The sequence below is a fragment of the Callorhinchus milii genome, unplaced genomic scaffold (genome assembly GCF_018977255.1).
Source record: "Callorhinchus milii isolate IMCB2004 unplaced genomic scaffold, IMCB_Cmil_1.0 Scaffold9, whole genome shotgun sequence".
Classification (NCBI taxonomy): domain Eukaryota; kingdom Metazoa; phylum Chordata; class Chondrichthyes; order Chimaeriformes; family Callorhinchidae; genus Callorhinchus; species Callorhinchus milii.
The window spans coordinates 1,497,228-1,511,196 of record NW_024704750.1 but is presented as its reverse complement, the minus strand read 5'-3'; the positions used below and the strand labels follow the sequence as shown (position 1 = coordinate 1,511,196).

At 46.3% G+C, this 13,969-nt stretch overlaps 1 protein-coding gene across 1 annotated transcript; it reads left to right on the top strand.

Moving 5' to 3' along the window:
- The first annotated feature begins 287 nt into the window (after positions 1–287).
- On the top strand, positions 288–13,027 carry si:dkey-177p2.18 (phospholipase B1, membrane-associated). The gene is made up of 16 exons (XM_007906839.2): positions 288–528; positions 640–704; positions 1,345–1,438; positions 2,394–2,452; positions 2,887–2,954; positions 3,092–3,135; positions 3,450–3,570; positions 4,024–4,075; positions 4,825–4,905; positions 5,852–5,917; positions 7,712–7,803; positions 8,209–8,290; positions 9,626–9,730; positions 10,277–10,372; positions 11,037–11,108; positions 12,661–13,027. The coding sequence occupies exons 1-16, from the start codon at positions 471–473 to the stop codon at positions 12,799–12,801; spliced, it is 1,296 nt and encodes a 431-aa protein (XP_007905030.2). The 5' UTR covers positions 288–470; the 3' UTR covers positions 12,802–13,027.
- Positions 13,028–13,969: the final 942 nt, after the last annotated feature.

The following is a 13,969-nucleotide window of genomic DNA, read 5'->3' as shown; positions in this document are numbered from 1 at the left end:
CACACACAGACACACACACAGACACACACACACAGACACACACACACAGACACACACACACTCACAGACTCACACACAGAGACATGACTGCCCTGCACTCACTCCTAGTTTTCAAATATATCGTGTACAATGTGAAGAATTCTACAAATTGAAAGCCTCGGAAGGAAATTCAGCACTTCAATGGTTAAAACAGTGTTCACTTCGTCAAATAACTGCGACACCTCCACTCCACAGTCAGCAGATTGTTATCTGGATTATTTTTTTTCATATAAAAATGTGCTCGATGTATCTGATCTTGGCATTAATCTGGCTCGCTTCAAGATGAATGGCATTTCCCCGGGGAGAGCCTCGGTGGACAGTGAGCAATCTGACTTTGCAGCACAATAATCTCCGCTGCGTCTCTCAGCTTCTCTGTTCCACAGGGGCTTTAGGCAACTGCTGACCTGCTGCCTTTCATTGACATGTGAGCGATGGAAAACCCAGCACTGTTTCTCTCCATTTGTGCCCTGGTCAGTGCACACGCACAAGGTGAGTCCCTCGGGAACGTTACCTTCAAGAATTCGGACCCTTTTCAACATCTTTCCCCAGTTGCTTTTTTTTACAAAAAAACAACCTCTCGATGCCTGATTTGACCCGCAGGCTCCCGCTGGTGGGAACATGATGCGGATGGGATCAAAGATGACGTTTCACAGTACGGAACCAGGGTAAGTATCTGCTCTGATAATGTGGTGGTGTACAGAATTTAAACACTCTCACGTATTAATGCTGAATCATCTCCCCCTCCCTCTCCCCACATCATTGAGCACTTTATATATCCTGTGGCCTTTGTGGCGTTCCAATGCTCAACGTTGTGTTTTTTTAACAATATCGTTTATAAAAATAATAATAACAATAATATTAATCCTTGCATTTGACGTAGCGGCTTATCGTGTCGTTGAAAAAACGTCTCAAAGCGCTGAGCAAAGATATACTGCAAAGTGCTTTGACTGTACTTTGAGGATGAAACGCGGCAGCCGTTTGCGCACAGTGGCGTCCCACAAGCCGTCACAGAGCGAGCGACCACATTTATTAGTCTGAGGGATTTGGTTATTCAGGAGAGAGACACTCCCATCGCTTTTTAACCAGTGCCACGAGACCTTTATCATCCTGAGCAGGCTGACGAGACCTCGGTTCCACCAGTTTATTGGATTGTGGCAGGTCTTTAATACCTCGACGCAACCAAGTATCTGTCTGTCGGAAATTCAGGTTAAGGACACGATTTGCTTGAGTGCATACATCGCATTTCTGTGAATCATTCAAACGATTTGAACGACAAAAACATGGTAACGGCCTCTCCCTCCCAAGGATTTTCACGAAAACGTGATTGAGAAGCAGACCGCTGAAAACTCCTCCTTCGTTTGCCCTGATATGACGCCTTCAGACACCGTGCCCACCTCAGGTAAACAAGCCTGATACGTACGCGAGCGTGTGTTCGATCAGCCTCACCCACGCAATTCAAATCAATCGTGAAATCAAATCGTGGCTCTGATTTTGGTTCCCCGATGGCTCGGTCGGTTTAAGCCGTCAATCCGGGACGTAAACATTAGGCCGGAAATTCCCAGCTTCAATCCCAGACCGGGCTGAGTATCTTTTTTCCAAACAAGATATATATTTATTGATAGGTGGAAATGATACTTACATTTATCTCAACAAAACATTCCCCGTGACGTAAAGAAGGGCGCAATCATTTTTATCCTGTTACAGGACGCAACAGACCGGACGCTTATTATTTGTTTATTTATTTTGAAGGGATTATTACCCCCGGAAAAGCAATGCAACACAAAATTACATTTGTAAAGCGCCTTTCATGTTGGGAGGACGTCCCAAGGTGTTGGACAGTCAGGGATTAGGCCCTGAGCGGGGTGGGGGGTTGGGAAGGGGATGTGCAAGGAGGGTGGTGGTAGGAGGGTGGCCGAAGGCACAGTCGAAGAGGATGGTCTTGAGGCGTGCCTTGAAGGAAGCGAGGGAGGGAGCCACCAATTGCCTAAAAACCAGGTTCCTACTTACTGCAAGATAAACCGAGGTGCGTGGAGTAAGGAAACTTGCCTGATGTTTCTCCCTGCTCCTGATTACTATCAAGTGACCACCCAAACCCTCCCTCCACCCTCTCATCCATTGGAAACTGTCTTGACTTTGGCTGAGGACAGGAGGAGGTTCAGCCACAACATCCCCTACAGTGTAATTGCCCGTCAGCATTCACTGCCTTGGCTCACAGTGAAGGACAGCGCAAGTTAAGAGCAGAGAGTAAAGCACTCAAGTCAACCCCAAAGAATTAAGACTGCTATTGTAATAAACTACATTTATCCTGGTCAAAACCACTGAACACGATGATTCTGTTTGCTTTCCTCGTCTAGTTCACACTCTAAAACCAGCAGATATTAAAATCGTCGCAGCGCTGGGAGATTCTATGACAGTAAGTTGCCCTCTCTGGAAACAGTTTGACTATAAGTGTGTAACCGCGTTATTAAAAGCCCAGTCAGGAAAATGTGTCAGCAGCGTTTAGTGCTATAGTTTCCAGGCGGTTGTTACCGGCTGAGCCGGGAGCTCAACAACAACAACTTGTATTTACACAGTGCCCTTCATGCGCGCGGGGTAGCGTCTCAGAGCGTTTAACATCGGCGGAGGGTGACGCTGAGCAGGAGAGAGGCGGGAGGTATACCGTAGACCCGGTCAAAAAGGAAGGTCTTCAGATACGAGGTGAGGATGGGCGAGGAAGGGGGCAAGGCAGAGGGATCGAGGGGTAGAGAGCAAGAGTTTCGGGGCCTCACTGGAACCGTGAGGCCAGAAGTTTTCTTTTTGAAAAACAAATCCAGGTTCTTTGGCTGAGAACTCCTTTCTTTCCTACAGACGGCAATTGGTGCGAACGCTACAAATGTACTGCAGTTGGCAATCGAATATCGACACGTTTCTTGGAGGTAAGTTAAGTGGAGCGTGGGCCAAGCTCCTCACTTCAGTTTTTGTGCATTCCTACAATTCCGACTGTCGGCCGTGAGATGTGAAACAATTTCTACGTTTTATCTCTTTTTTTAACCGTTTTGATTTTCGTCTGTAGTATCGGTGGCTACGGGACTTTCCACGAGGTTATTACTCTTCCAAGTAAGTGTGAGGAAAAGGACTTTGTGCAGCTCTGCCATCACGGTTGTCGAACCTGACCCTTGAGGGGGCGCGAGACTGAGATCTGTAAATAAAGAGTCAGAAGGGGGTGGGGGTGGGGGTGCTTTTGTCACGTGTCTCATTTCAACACAGACAATCGCCCATAAAATACACAGTCACCACACTTCACAGTATATCCTGTGAAGCGCTTTGAGACGTCTCAATGACATGATAAGGCACTGTATCAAATGCAACAATTATTATTATCGAGAGGGAAAGAGTGAGAGAAGCTTAGTGAAAATGTCATCTGTTTTTAGATATTCTCAAGCTCTTCAACCCCAACATCACCGGCTACTCCAAGTCCAAAACTTACCTTCAAATCTCCCCCACGCTGGACCAGACGGGGTTTAACTTTGCAGTGACGGGAGCCAACACATTGTGAGTAACACGAGATCTCTACTCGCTCTCTGGAACTCCATCCTGGAATCCCTCCAACTTGTTCCTTCCTTCCTTCCTTCCTTCCTCCCTTCCTTCCTTCCTTCCTTCCTTCCTTCCTACCCCCAATCAAGGTTTGTCTCAAGGCCAACCTCTTTCACTGCGCTTTCCATCATCTAATCAGCGCCTTGGGAAGTCCTCTCGATGTGAAAGGCATTATACAAATATAATTTTATATTGTATTACTCCTCTCCCCACCCTTCTTATCTCCCGCACCCAGCTCAGGTGGCCAGCCAACTGTGTTGAGTGCTTTGAGATGTCCTCCCACTGTATCTTGGGGCACCTATACCTTATTATTTCTCCTCTCTGTACTAGTGAAATCTGAGTTTATCATCGAGAATCTTTATACCTTTTGCTGTCGATGATGTTCTATGTCTTTCATCCCCCTTTCTCCAGCCAAATGCCTCAGCAAGCAAGACGGCTGGTTGACATTATGAAAGCATTTCCCGTAAGTAACCCGGCAGGATGTTTGTGTCTAAAGGAAAGCAAAGAGTTGCCATTTTTCAGCAGTTTAAATAATGCCGTAATGCTTGTCATTTCTTGTCATTTCTTTTGGGTCATTGTCAATTGCTCTCGCGTAAAAAGAACAAATATGTTAATAATAATGATAATCCAAGCATTTGATAGAGCAACGTGCAGCAAAGTCCCCAAAACAGCCTTGAAGTGGAATCACCACAGTTTTTTTTTAATCTGGAAGATTATTGGACAGGACATTGGGAGAAACTCCCTTCTCTGTTTCGAACAGCATCGCCGGATCTTTAACATCCACCTGAACAGGCACAGACACGACCCTGGTTTAAATAGTTGTTAATCAATATTTGTGCGGTTTGCGCGAGGGAAAATTGAAAAAAAACGTGTCATTTGGTTCTGAGAGCGAATGCCACACGGCACTGTTTTTTCACCAACTCGTTCAAATTAAAAATGAACAATATTTAAATAATGAGTGATACAGCACCTCATCATTGTCAAAACCACCTCTGATTCTTCATACTTTGAGTTAGAGTTCAGAGATTATTATTATGTAATAAACACTGAAGCCAATCTGTCCTGACAACATGTTGCACGCAGAATGGAGATAAATCACCAATTAATCTATCGTGGTCCTATCTTCAGTGTAAAGCAACTTTTCCTCTTCATGCCCATTAGGCCTTAAAACATTGTGTGAAGATTTAATATTGTATATTTGTCAAAATGCAGGGGATCAACTTTGCAGAGGACTGGAAATTGCTGACTGTCTTCATCGGAATCAATGATTTATGCGACTACTGTAAAAATAAGGTAAATATCTTCCTGGTTTAATTGCGTAGACAATTGCACAGTGTTGCAAAAGGAGCAACATTATTAACCGAGCACCTTGGAGATTAAAGCATGAGGGAAAAGTATGTGAAAATATAATTTGGCCCTTGTATTCATAAGCATGTGTTAAATGAATTTGTCGTGCACATCACGTCTTGAAAGGTTTTGACAGGATAAATGGTGAAAGATTATTCCCTGTGGTTGGAAAATCAGCAACGAAGGGGGTATAAACTCAGGATTGAGGAGTTAAGTAGGTTTCCCCCATCGTCCTCACCCCCACCGCCAGCAGTAAGGATCTCGGAAACATAGAATGCTTTGCATTGAATAGTTATTGAGGCTAAACCATGTGTTTAAACCATTAAGGAATCCTATTAAGAAATATTGCAAAATTGGATGAGTATTGGAGGAATTGGATTTTTTTTTGGTAGTAATCATAGTACTACGAATTTGAAGAACCTGTGGTTATTTTTATAATAATCCTTGCTTTTGATATAGCGCCTGATCATGTCATTGAGACGTCTCAAAGCGCTTCACAGAATATCTGCTAAAGCGAATTGACTGTATATATTTGTGGGCGAAACGCAGCAGCCAATTGCGCACAGCAGCGTCCCACAAACAGTCGTGGATTGAGCGACCAAATGATTATTAGTATTTTATTTATTTACTTTTTTTGAAGGATTATAACCCCTGCTTAGTGATCCGCCAATTGACTAACAACCAGGATCCTATTTACTGCTGGGTAAAGAGAGGCATGCTCAGTGAGGAAACTTGCCTAACGTTTCTCCCTGCACGGGAATCAAACCCAGGTCCTCTCGCTTGCTCTAAAGCCTGAACTACAGGATGTTTACATTTAGACCTATTTTTTTTACGGCAGATCTAGATCAATGCTTGCTTTATGATTTTATTAACGAGATACATTTTGTCGCAGGTTCTCTATTCACCTTCCAGCTTCATACACAATGTCACTGAGGCCTTGGATATACTTTCCAAGGAGGTAAGTCATGTCTCAAAAAGATCTGAATTGTTTCCCCATCCCCACCCCAACTAAATGTTCTTTGGTCCCTTTAACCATCACTGGAAAGAAAATAAGAGTTGAACCGTTTTACGATCAGTTCAACGATGACACTTGGACAGGTATACCATTCTTTACGCAAAATAGTATCTCAGCAATGGTGGAGTGAGTCCAGTGAAAGTTCGTATAGTTTTTTTTGGCTTCTAACTGGACCATCCCATAATAACACGATCACCTGCTTCTAGTTGAAAGCTTTCATTATTTAGCTTATAAGGAACAGTGGACGACGCCTCTTAAGATCAATGGAATCCATTGCCTTCAGTCATTAGGTGTTTCCACACACGATCCTCACCGTCGCATGTAAATCCCTTTCAATCTCCCAATCTCTCTGATCTCATAGCCCACTCCTCTGTGGCACCATCTCTGCTCCCCCACCCTCTCGTGCCTGCCTTCAGTGGCTGATTCTTCACTCCTCTCCTACATCAGCCTCCTCTCTATCAATCTCCAAAACCCCACCTTGAAACCTACCTCCGACTGCGCCTATGGTCACCTTCCCCCCAGACCTCACCCCTCACCCCCTTCTTCCTTGCTTGGTGTCCCACCTCGCCACTGTGAAGCGCTCTGAGGTGCTATCCCAAGTGTGAAGGGCGCTATATAAATGGATGTCGTCATCTCAGTTTCATTCATGTGTTGAGGATCACCATCAAGACGAAAGTGGTCTGTGAGTCTTTCTTTCAGTGAGGGAGGGAGGGAGGAGGGTTGGAATCAGTTCTGCAATCGTTTTATTGTGTGACTCACAGCCATGATGTGTTCGGGGGGGGTTTAGTTTTCTTAATAGTCCTGAGAATTTTCTACCCACATCAACTGTGCTCCTGAGCGCTGGGTAGAACCTCCTTTTGTTCTGTGCTCCGTATTCTATCTTCAGTCATAAATCAGGCCGGATTTTCATCAGTCATAACCGCACTTGATTTATAATGCATTTATTCTCAATTTACAGTGCGCACAGTAACTGCTAATTACACAATGAAGTGCACTGTTCAACCACACTTGTCAGCAGATATTTACAATAGCCTTAATTGAAAGCAGATTGCTTAAATATTTATCTAATTTGCTACAGAACGTCTCCTTCCTATTTTAGCAATAGTACAAAGCGGCCCCTGACATCTCCCTCCTGTGTGCCGTTTAGCTGTTGAGTAATGTTCTGGGTCTAGATTTTGACCTGTTCTTATTGGGATGATGATGATAATAATATAATAATCCTTTCCATTCAACGTAGGGCCTTATTGACTTACACCATCGATGTGTGATTGACAGAGCACTTTACCTTTTTTTTCCCCCTGTAAACTGTAGAGACTGTGTGTTTTGTAGGAGGAAAGCAGCAGCCAGTTTGCGGACAGCTGAGTGTCCCACCAACAGCTGTGAAGTGAACGATTGATATTGTTTTATTGTTGGCCAGGATTCCGGTAGAAATCCCTCTCAGACAGTGGCAGGGAATCTTTAATATCCACCTGACCTGACAGGACCTGATTCAACATCTCGTCCAAAAAGGAGGGCACCGGCAGAGCTCGAGCTCTCCCTCGCCTTCTCCCTCACCCTCCCACCCCCAGCCCAGAGTGTGGGCTCAAAGTCATGATGCGAGGCTTGAACCCAAGACCTTCTGACTCCGAAGCCAGCCAGACTGACACCACCCACAGCGGAGCGCGAGAACAAAGCGAGCCATTGAGAAAATGTTATTGACGAATTAGAAACTGAACACACAAACCTTCTTTCGCGCAGATGCCGCGAACTGTAGTGAACTTAGTCCAGTTGCTGCCAATAGAGGGACTTCGCGTGGTCAACGATGGCTCCTTTGGATGCTTACTTCAACGGTATGGATTGACTTTTACCTTTAAAGCCTCTGTGTGTTATTCAATGGAGGCTTATTATTTATCAGTCCGGAACTAAGGGCAGCAGCAAAGATATTTTTTCCAGTTCTGCCACCTTTCTTGTGCAAAGCGGTTTCCCTCCAGCGTTGGATCCCGGTTCGATTACTGGATCCGTTCAAATTTAAAAATTCACGTTGTCTAGACTGAGGTGGAGAGATGTTTGTTAGTTCAGGGGATATCAAGGGATATGGAGCAAAGGTGGGTAATTGGGGTTGAGGTACAGATCAGCCTTGATCTTATAGAATAGCACAACAGGCTCGAGGGGCTGAATGGCCTCACTCCTGTACCTATGTTCCTAGTATAAGAAACGGAATATAAGCAAACGGTCAATATTTGTTATTGCTGCAGGAAATTCTGCCCGTGTTTAGTGAATCCAACTCCCGGATCGGTGGAGCTGAGAGAGCTGCGAGGAATTAACGAAGAGTTTCAGGTAACGATAATAATAATATAATTAATATATTAATGGTAGGCGATCATCGATGACAAAGTTCCCTGTCTGTAAATATAACCAGAAAGAGTGCGTTACAAAGAGCAAAGGGGGAGGGAGGAGGGGGGGGGGGGGCGGTCTGTGTTTTTAATTTAATTGTCTATCGAAAGCGCACACACCCACGCAAAACAAAAAGAACAGCAAAGTATTAATTCCTTCGGATGATGGGGAAATAATCTGCTGCTGCCCTACACAGAGGGGCACAGGAGCTGTTGCCCACCTCCATTACATTAATCAATTCGAGGACGGAATAAAGCAGCATCTAGAGAGGCCTTTAATTGACGATGCACAAGAGAATGTGTATAAACTCCATCCCTGGAGAATCCAGCACAGTTATCTCCCGTTCAAAGGACACGTGAAAAACTCGCTGACTCTTATCTTCCCCACAGATAATACACAACAAGAAATAAATAATAATCTGTGTTTGTTACAGCTAACGGCTCAAAAGTGTTTCTCACGATGGGTTTCCTTTTGAAGTGTGGCGACTGTACTATTGTAGTAATAATAATAATAATCCTTGTGTTTGATACAGTGCTTTGTCACGTCATCAAACTGATGCAAAGCACTTCACAGGATGTAACTGCGGAGTGTAGCCACTGAACTTTGAGGGTGAACGTGGCAGTCAATTTGTGCACAGCAACATCCCATAAACACCCAACTGAATGACCGATTTTATTTGGGGCAATTGTTGGCCAAGAACTCGGAGAGAGAAACTCCGTTCTCCTTTTCAAACAGTGGCAATTGGATCTTGACATTGACATCACCTGAACAGGCAGACACGACCTTAGTGCAATGTCTGATCCGAAGGACGGCACCTGTAACAATGCAGCACTGCCCCCAGCACTGTATTGGATGACAACTAAAAAACTTGACAACTAATCTCCGCTAGAAATATCCCACAGAGTGCAATGGTCACATTGAAGCTGTGTTATTTATTGACGTGGGGTATGGCCGGCACACTGGCTGGGACACTGATGGAGAACTCCATGCTCTTCTTCAGGAATAGCACCTTTGGGTCTTTAACAGCCAACAAGCGAGTCCCTACTTGCTGCTCGGTAAACAGAGGCGTGTGTGTGGAGTAAGGTAACTTGCCCAACGTTTTTCCGTGCCCGGGAATCGAGCCCAGGTCCTCTCTCTCGCTTGCCAAGCGAGTGCTCTAACCACTAAGCTACAGGACTCCAAAGTAAAAAAAAGGCCAATTCTACATGAAATGCAAGGATTATTATACTTGTTTTTACAGTGATCAGATAATTGTAAGTCTTTCTTTCTCACCCTCAGACCAGTCTCGAAGAACTAATTGACACGGGGAGGTATGACCACAAACAAGATTTCACCGTTATCCTTCAACCTTTTCTGAAAAGTGCCACACCTCCATTAAATGCGGTAAATCGTGTGTTCATAATAGTTTGCCCCCCTCCCCCAACTCTCTCACTCGCCCCCTCTCCCTCTCCTCTTTGAAAGCCTATCTCTTGTACTTTTTACCACCCTTTTCCCTCCATCCTCACCCCCACAGCTCCCAAACAACGACCAGCTAATTGGCTTGAAACATAGGCCAATGTTCAACACATTGTCGCTTCAGCTCCTATTGAGGGTCAGTTCACCAGTTCTGTTAAGCGCTCCAGGACGCTCCCCTGTGTGAGGGTGCTGTATAAACACTGGTTGTTGTTGTTGTTGTTGTTAGATTGCGTCAGATCTTTCAATCCCTCGCGCTATGCTCCTTTGCAACCTCTCAAGTCCCAACCTGGCTCCATCGTGTACAGAATGTGCATATGAGCTCCTGTCATGAAAAGCAGGTTGCAGTCGGGCGCTGGTTTATTTGACCTCACTCTTCCTGCGCTGATTCCAACGTCAAAACAGTCGGTCGGAAAGTCATAATCATCCAGAACAGACCCCAAAAAGCCATGACTCGGTTTCTCTGTCTCTGTTCAGGCCGGAGTTATTGACTACTCCTTCTTCAGCCCTGACTGCTTCCACTTCAGCGTGAAAGGGCACGAGGAGATGGCGAAGGCATTGTGGAACAACATGGTACGAAAGATCGCTCCGAGCCTGACGGCATTTAAACAAGGTCGCTAACTCTCGCGATACGCAAGGTCATTACTTCGCCCACAGACCAAGCGACCGGCGCTGGGAGCAGATTGGCGGCCACTTTTGGCCATGAGACCCACAACGTAAAGATACGCTTGGACAGCAAACCCTGAGAAGCGCTTTGGGACGTCCTCCCGACTGGAAAGGCACTGAATCGAATCTAAGGATTAATTTTTAGATCTGAGGGGGCGCGATGGGCTTCTTACTCTGTGCATCCCACAGTATTCGTCTGCATTTACGTTCGCAATCGCGCTTAAGTGTTTGAGACGCAAACCCCGAGAAGGTCCCGCTTTGAGGAACCTTGGGCAAGTTTCCTTACTCCACACAGAGCCTAAATAATAATCCCTCCAAATAACAAAAACAGTAATAAAAATTGGTCATTTTCAATCCACGGCTGTTTGTGGGACATTGCTGTGCGCAATTGGCTGCCGCGTTCGCCCACAAATATACAGTCAATTCACTTTACAGTCTGTTCTGTGAAGCGCTTTGAGACGGCGAGAAGACGCGAAAAGCGCTATATAAAATGCCAGGATTATTATTATTATTGTTATGCGTTGTCTCACGAGACTGACTATGGTGATTTGGGCTTTGGTTTGCGTTGCAGTTCCAGCCCGAAGGGAGCAAAGTGGAGATTTATTCGGTTTCAAAGCCGGTGCAGCTCATTTGCCCGTCAAAGGTAGGGAGGGAAATCCTGCTCTTCGCATCTGTTGTTGCATGTGGCCTGTGCCTTCAGCCGCTTCGAAACTCCGTCACTTTCTCCCTCAATCCCTCCGCTGCCCTCCTCACTTTCAAATCCTGCCAAAAGACCTTTTTTTTGATCGTGCTTATGGTCACCTCGCTCGCGCCCTCTTCCCCCCCGCCCCCCACCCCCTCCTCGTGGCTCAGTGTCAGACTCCGCCACTCTCGAGCGCTCCAGGATGCTATCCCGGGTGAAGGGCGCTGTGTAAATACAAGTTGTTGTTGTTGTCGTTTTAACCAGTTGTAAACCATTGGAGTATTGTTGGGCATCCAGGGGTTACCACTCTCGTCAGGTGTCACTTAGCGCTCGGTTTAGGAAATGTCTCAGTTGTTGTCCTTGTGGTTTTGTGGGGCGACATGTGGTGCTGATCGTGTTATAATTATACGACTACAGAATCTTGAGATCTTTGGCTCTGATCTTTGAAGAATCCAAGTCAGAACATCATCGATACACGAAGGAGAGAGAATAGAGACAGAGAGAGAGAGAAAATAGAGAGAGAAAGAATAGAGCCAGAGAGAATAGTGAGAGAGAGAATAGCGAGAGAGAAAGAGAACAGAGAGAGAGAGAGAGAGAGAATAGAGTATTGTATTGATGACGCAGTCAATTCACTTTACAGTATATACCTTCAAGTGCATTTAGACGTCTCGATGATAAGGTGCTGTATCAAATGAAGGATTATTATTATTGTAGGGGTGGGGGTGGGGGCTGTCTGCAGTATAAGTGCCGGCACAAAATAGTCGGTCCAAATAGTCTTGTTTGGACGGTGTAATGTTTTGTGTAACTCTTGACGGTTATGGCCCATCGTTTGACTGAATAACAACATTCGCTTTCACATTGATTTCGATTGTGTAATACTCTTTGAGATGTTTACCTCTCTGTGGCTTTTGTGAAAAAAAATGTCAAAAGGCCACTGAAGCAAATGCAGGCGGTTTCTCCACACAGAGCACTCTCGCTCTCTCTCTCTTCTCTCTCTCTCCCTCTCTCTTGCCTCTGAGCCAGAAGGTTGTGGGTTCAAGCCCCGCCACGGCAGGACTTCAGAGTTACGTAGTCTCAGCTGACGCTCCAATGCCGTGCTGGAGATGTGAGGCATTGTCGGAGGTGCGTCTGCCTGCTCAGTTGGGCATTAAAAATCTTGCGGGATGCTATTCGAATAGAGAAGGGAGTTACTCGCTCCTGGTGTCCTGGCCGACAAATCCCCAAATCGCCCACTCCCACGGGTGTTTCTGTGACATTGTCTTTCACAAACCGGCTGCCGCGTTTTCGCCCACAATACACGTGTTCATTCCACTTTACAGCATATCCTGTGAAGCGCTCGGAGGCCCTGATAAGGCGCTGTATCAAACGCAAGGATTATTTGTGTTATTGCTGTGGCCGCAAGCCGCGGTGAATTGATTTCCAAACTCGTTGACAGCTTCTGAGAATGCGATGCTGCTTGAACAGAGGACAGTGACCCCACTCTCTCTCTCTCTCTCTCTCACCACCTTCGCAGGAACGCGCCTACATTTACACCAGACTGAACAGCCTGGCTCACATCTTCCCTCCAGCTCCCACCGACTCCGCCACAGCCTCGAGCACGGACCTTTTCGCTCTAACCCTCCTCCACCTCCTGCTCTCCATCAACATCCTCTGAACCCTCTAACCCCCCTCAGCCCAGCCCCTCAGGCCTGACGGAAAACTGTTGTAAATGTAAATAAGGAACGAGGGAGCCCAAGTGCTCTTCCCCAGCGATGATCTCTCTGCAGCAGACACTGTGGGCGATGCTACAGATCCGTTTTGGCGAGAGACGGATCTATTTTTTTTTAACGTTGCTCACTCCTCGACAAACCTGTCACTCCAATTAAAAATTAATTCCAGAACGACTTGGAGATTTGTTTCTTTTTGTTTCTTCTCTGCTCTCAACAGCAATAACAACAAATTATGTGTGCGTGTGCGTGGTGCGTGTTTGTGGGGTTGTGTGTTTGTGAGTGTGTGGGTCTGCGTGGCTGTGTGTGTGTGTGTGGGGGGGGTGGGGGTGGAATGGGTGTGTGTGTGTGTATTTGGTGTGTGTGTATATGGGGGGGGATGGCTGTGTGGAGTGTGGTGTGTGTGTGGCTGTGTGGAGTGTGGTGTGTGTGTATGGGGGGGGGGTGGCTGTGTGGGAGTGGTGTGTGTGTGTGTGGGGTGGTGTGTGTATGGGGGGTGGCTGTGTGGAGTGTGTGTATTTGGTGTGTGTGTGTGTGTATGGGGGGGGGTGGCTGTGTGGAGTGTGTGTGTATTTGGTGTGTGTGTGTATATGGGGGGGGTGGCTGTGTGGAGTGTGTGTGTGTGTGTATTTGGTGTGTGTGTGTGTATGGGGGGGGTGGCTGTGTGGAGTGTGTGTGTGTGTGTATTTGGTGTGTGTGTGTGTGGGGGGGGGTGGCTGTGTGGAGTGTGTGTGTGTGTGTGTGTGTGTATGGGGGGGGAGTGGCTGTGTGGAGTGTGTGTATTTGGTGTGTGTGTGTGTGTATGGGGGGGGTGGCTGTGTGGAGTGTGTGTGTATTTGGTGTGTGTGTGTGTGTGTGTGGGGGGGGTGGCTGTGTGGAGTGTGTGTGTGTGTGTGTGTATTTGGTGTGTGTGTGTGTGGCGCTTTTTCACGTCAGATGGACGTACAGGAAGATGTCCTGTTTTCAGAAGGTGGGGGTGTCGGAAAAGGTGTCTATTTTAACCCGAATGTTGTTTCAGAGCAGTATTGCTTCGTGACCAGCAGAGGCCACTGCGAGACCATTCGTTTGATCTCCGTCGGTATCTGTCTGACTTCGTTCTCTTTACTGTCTTGGATC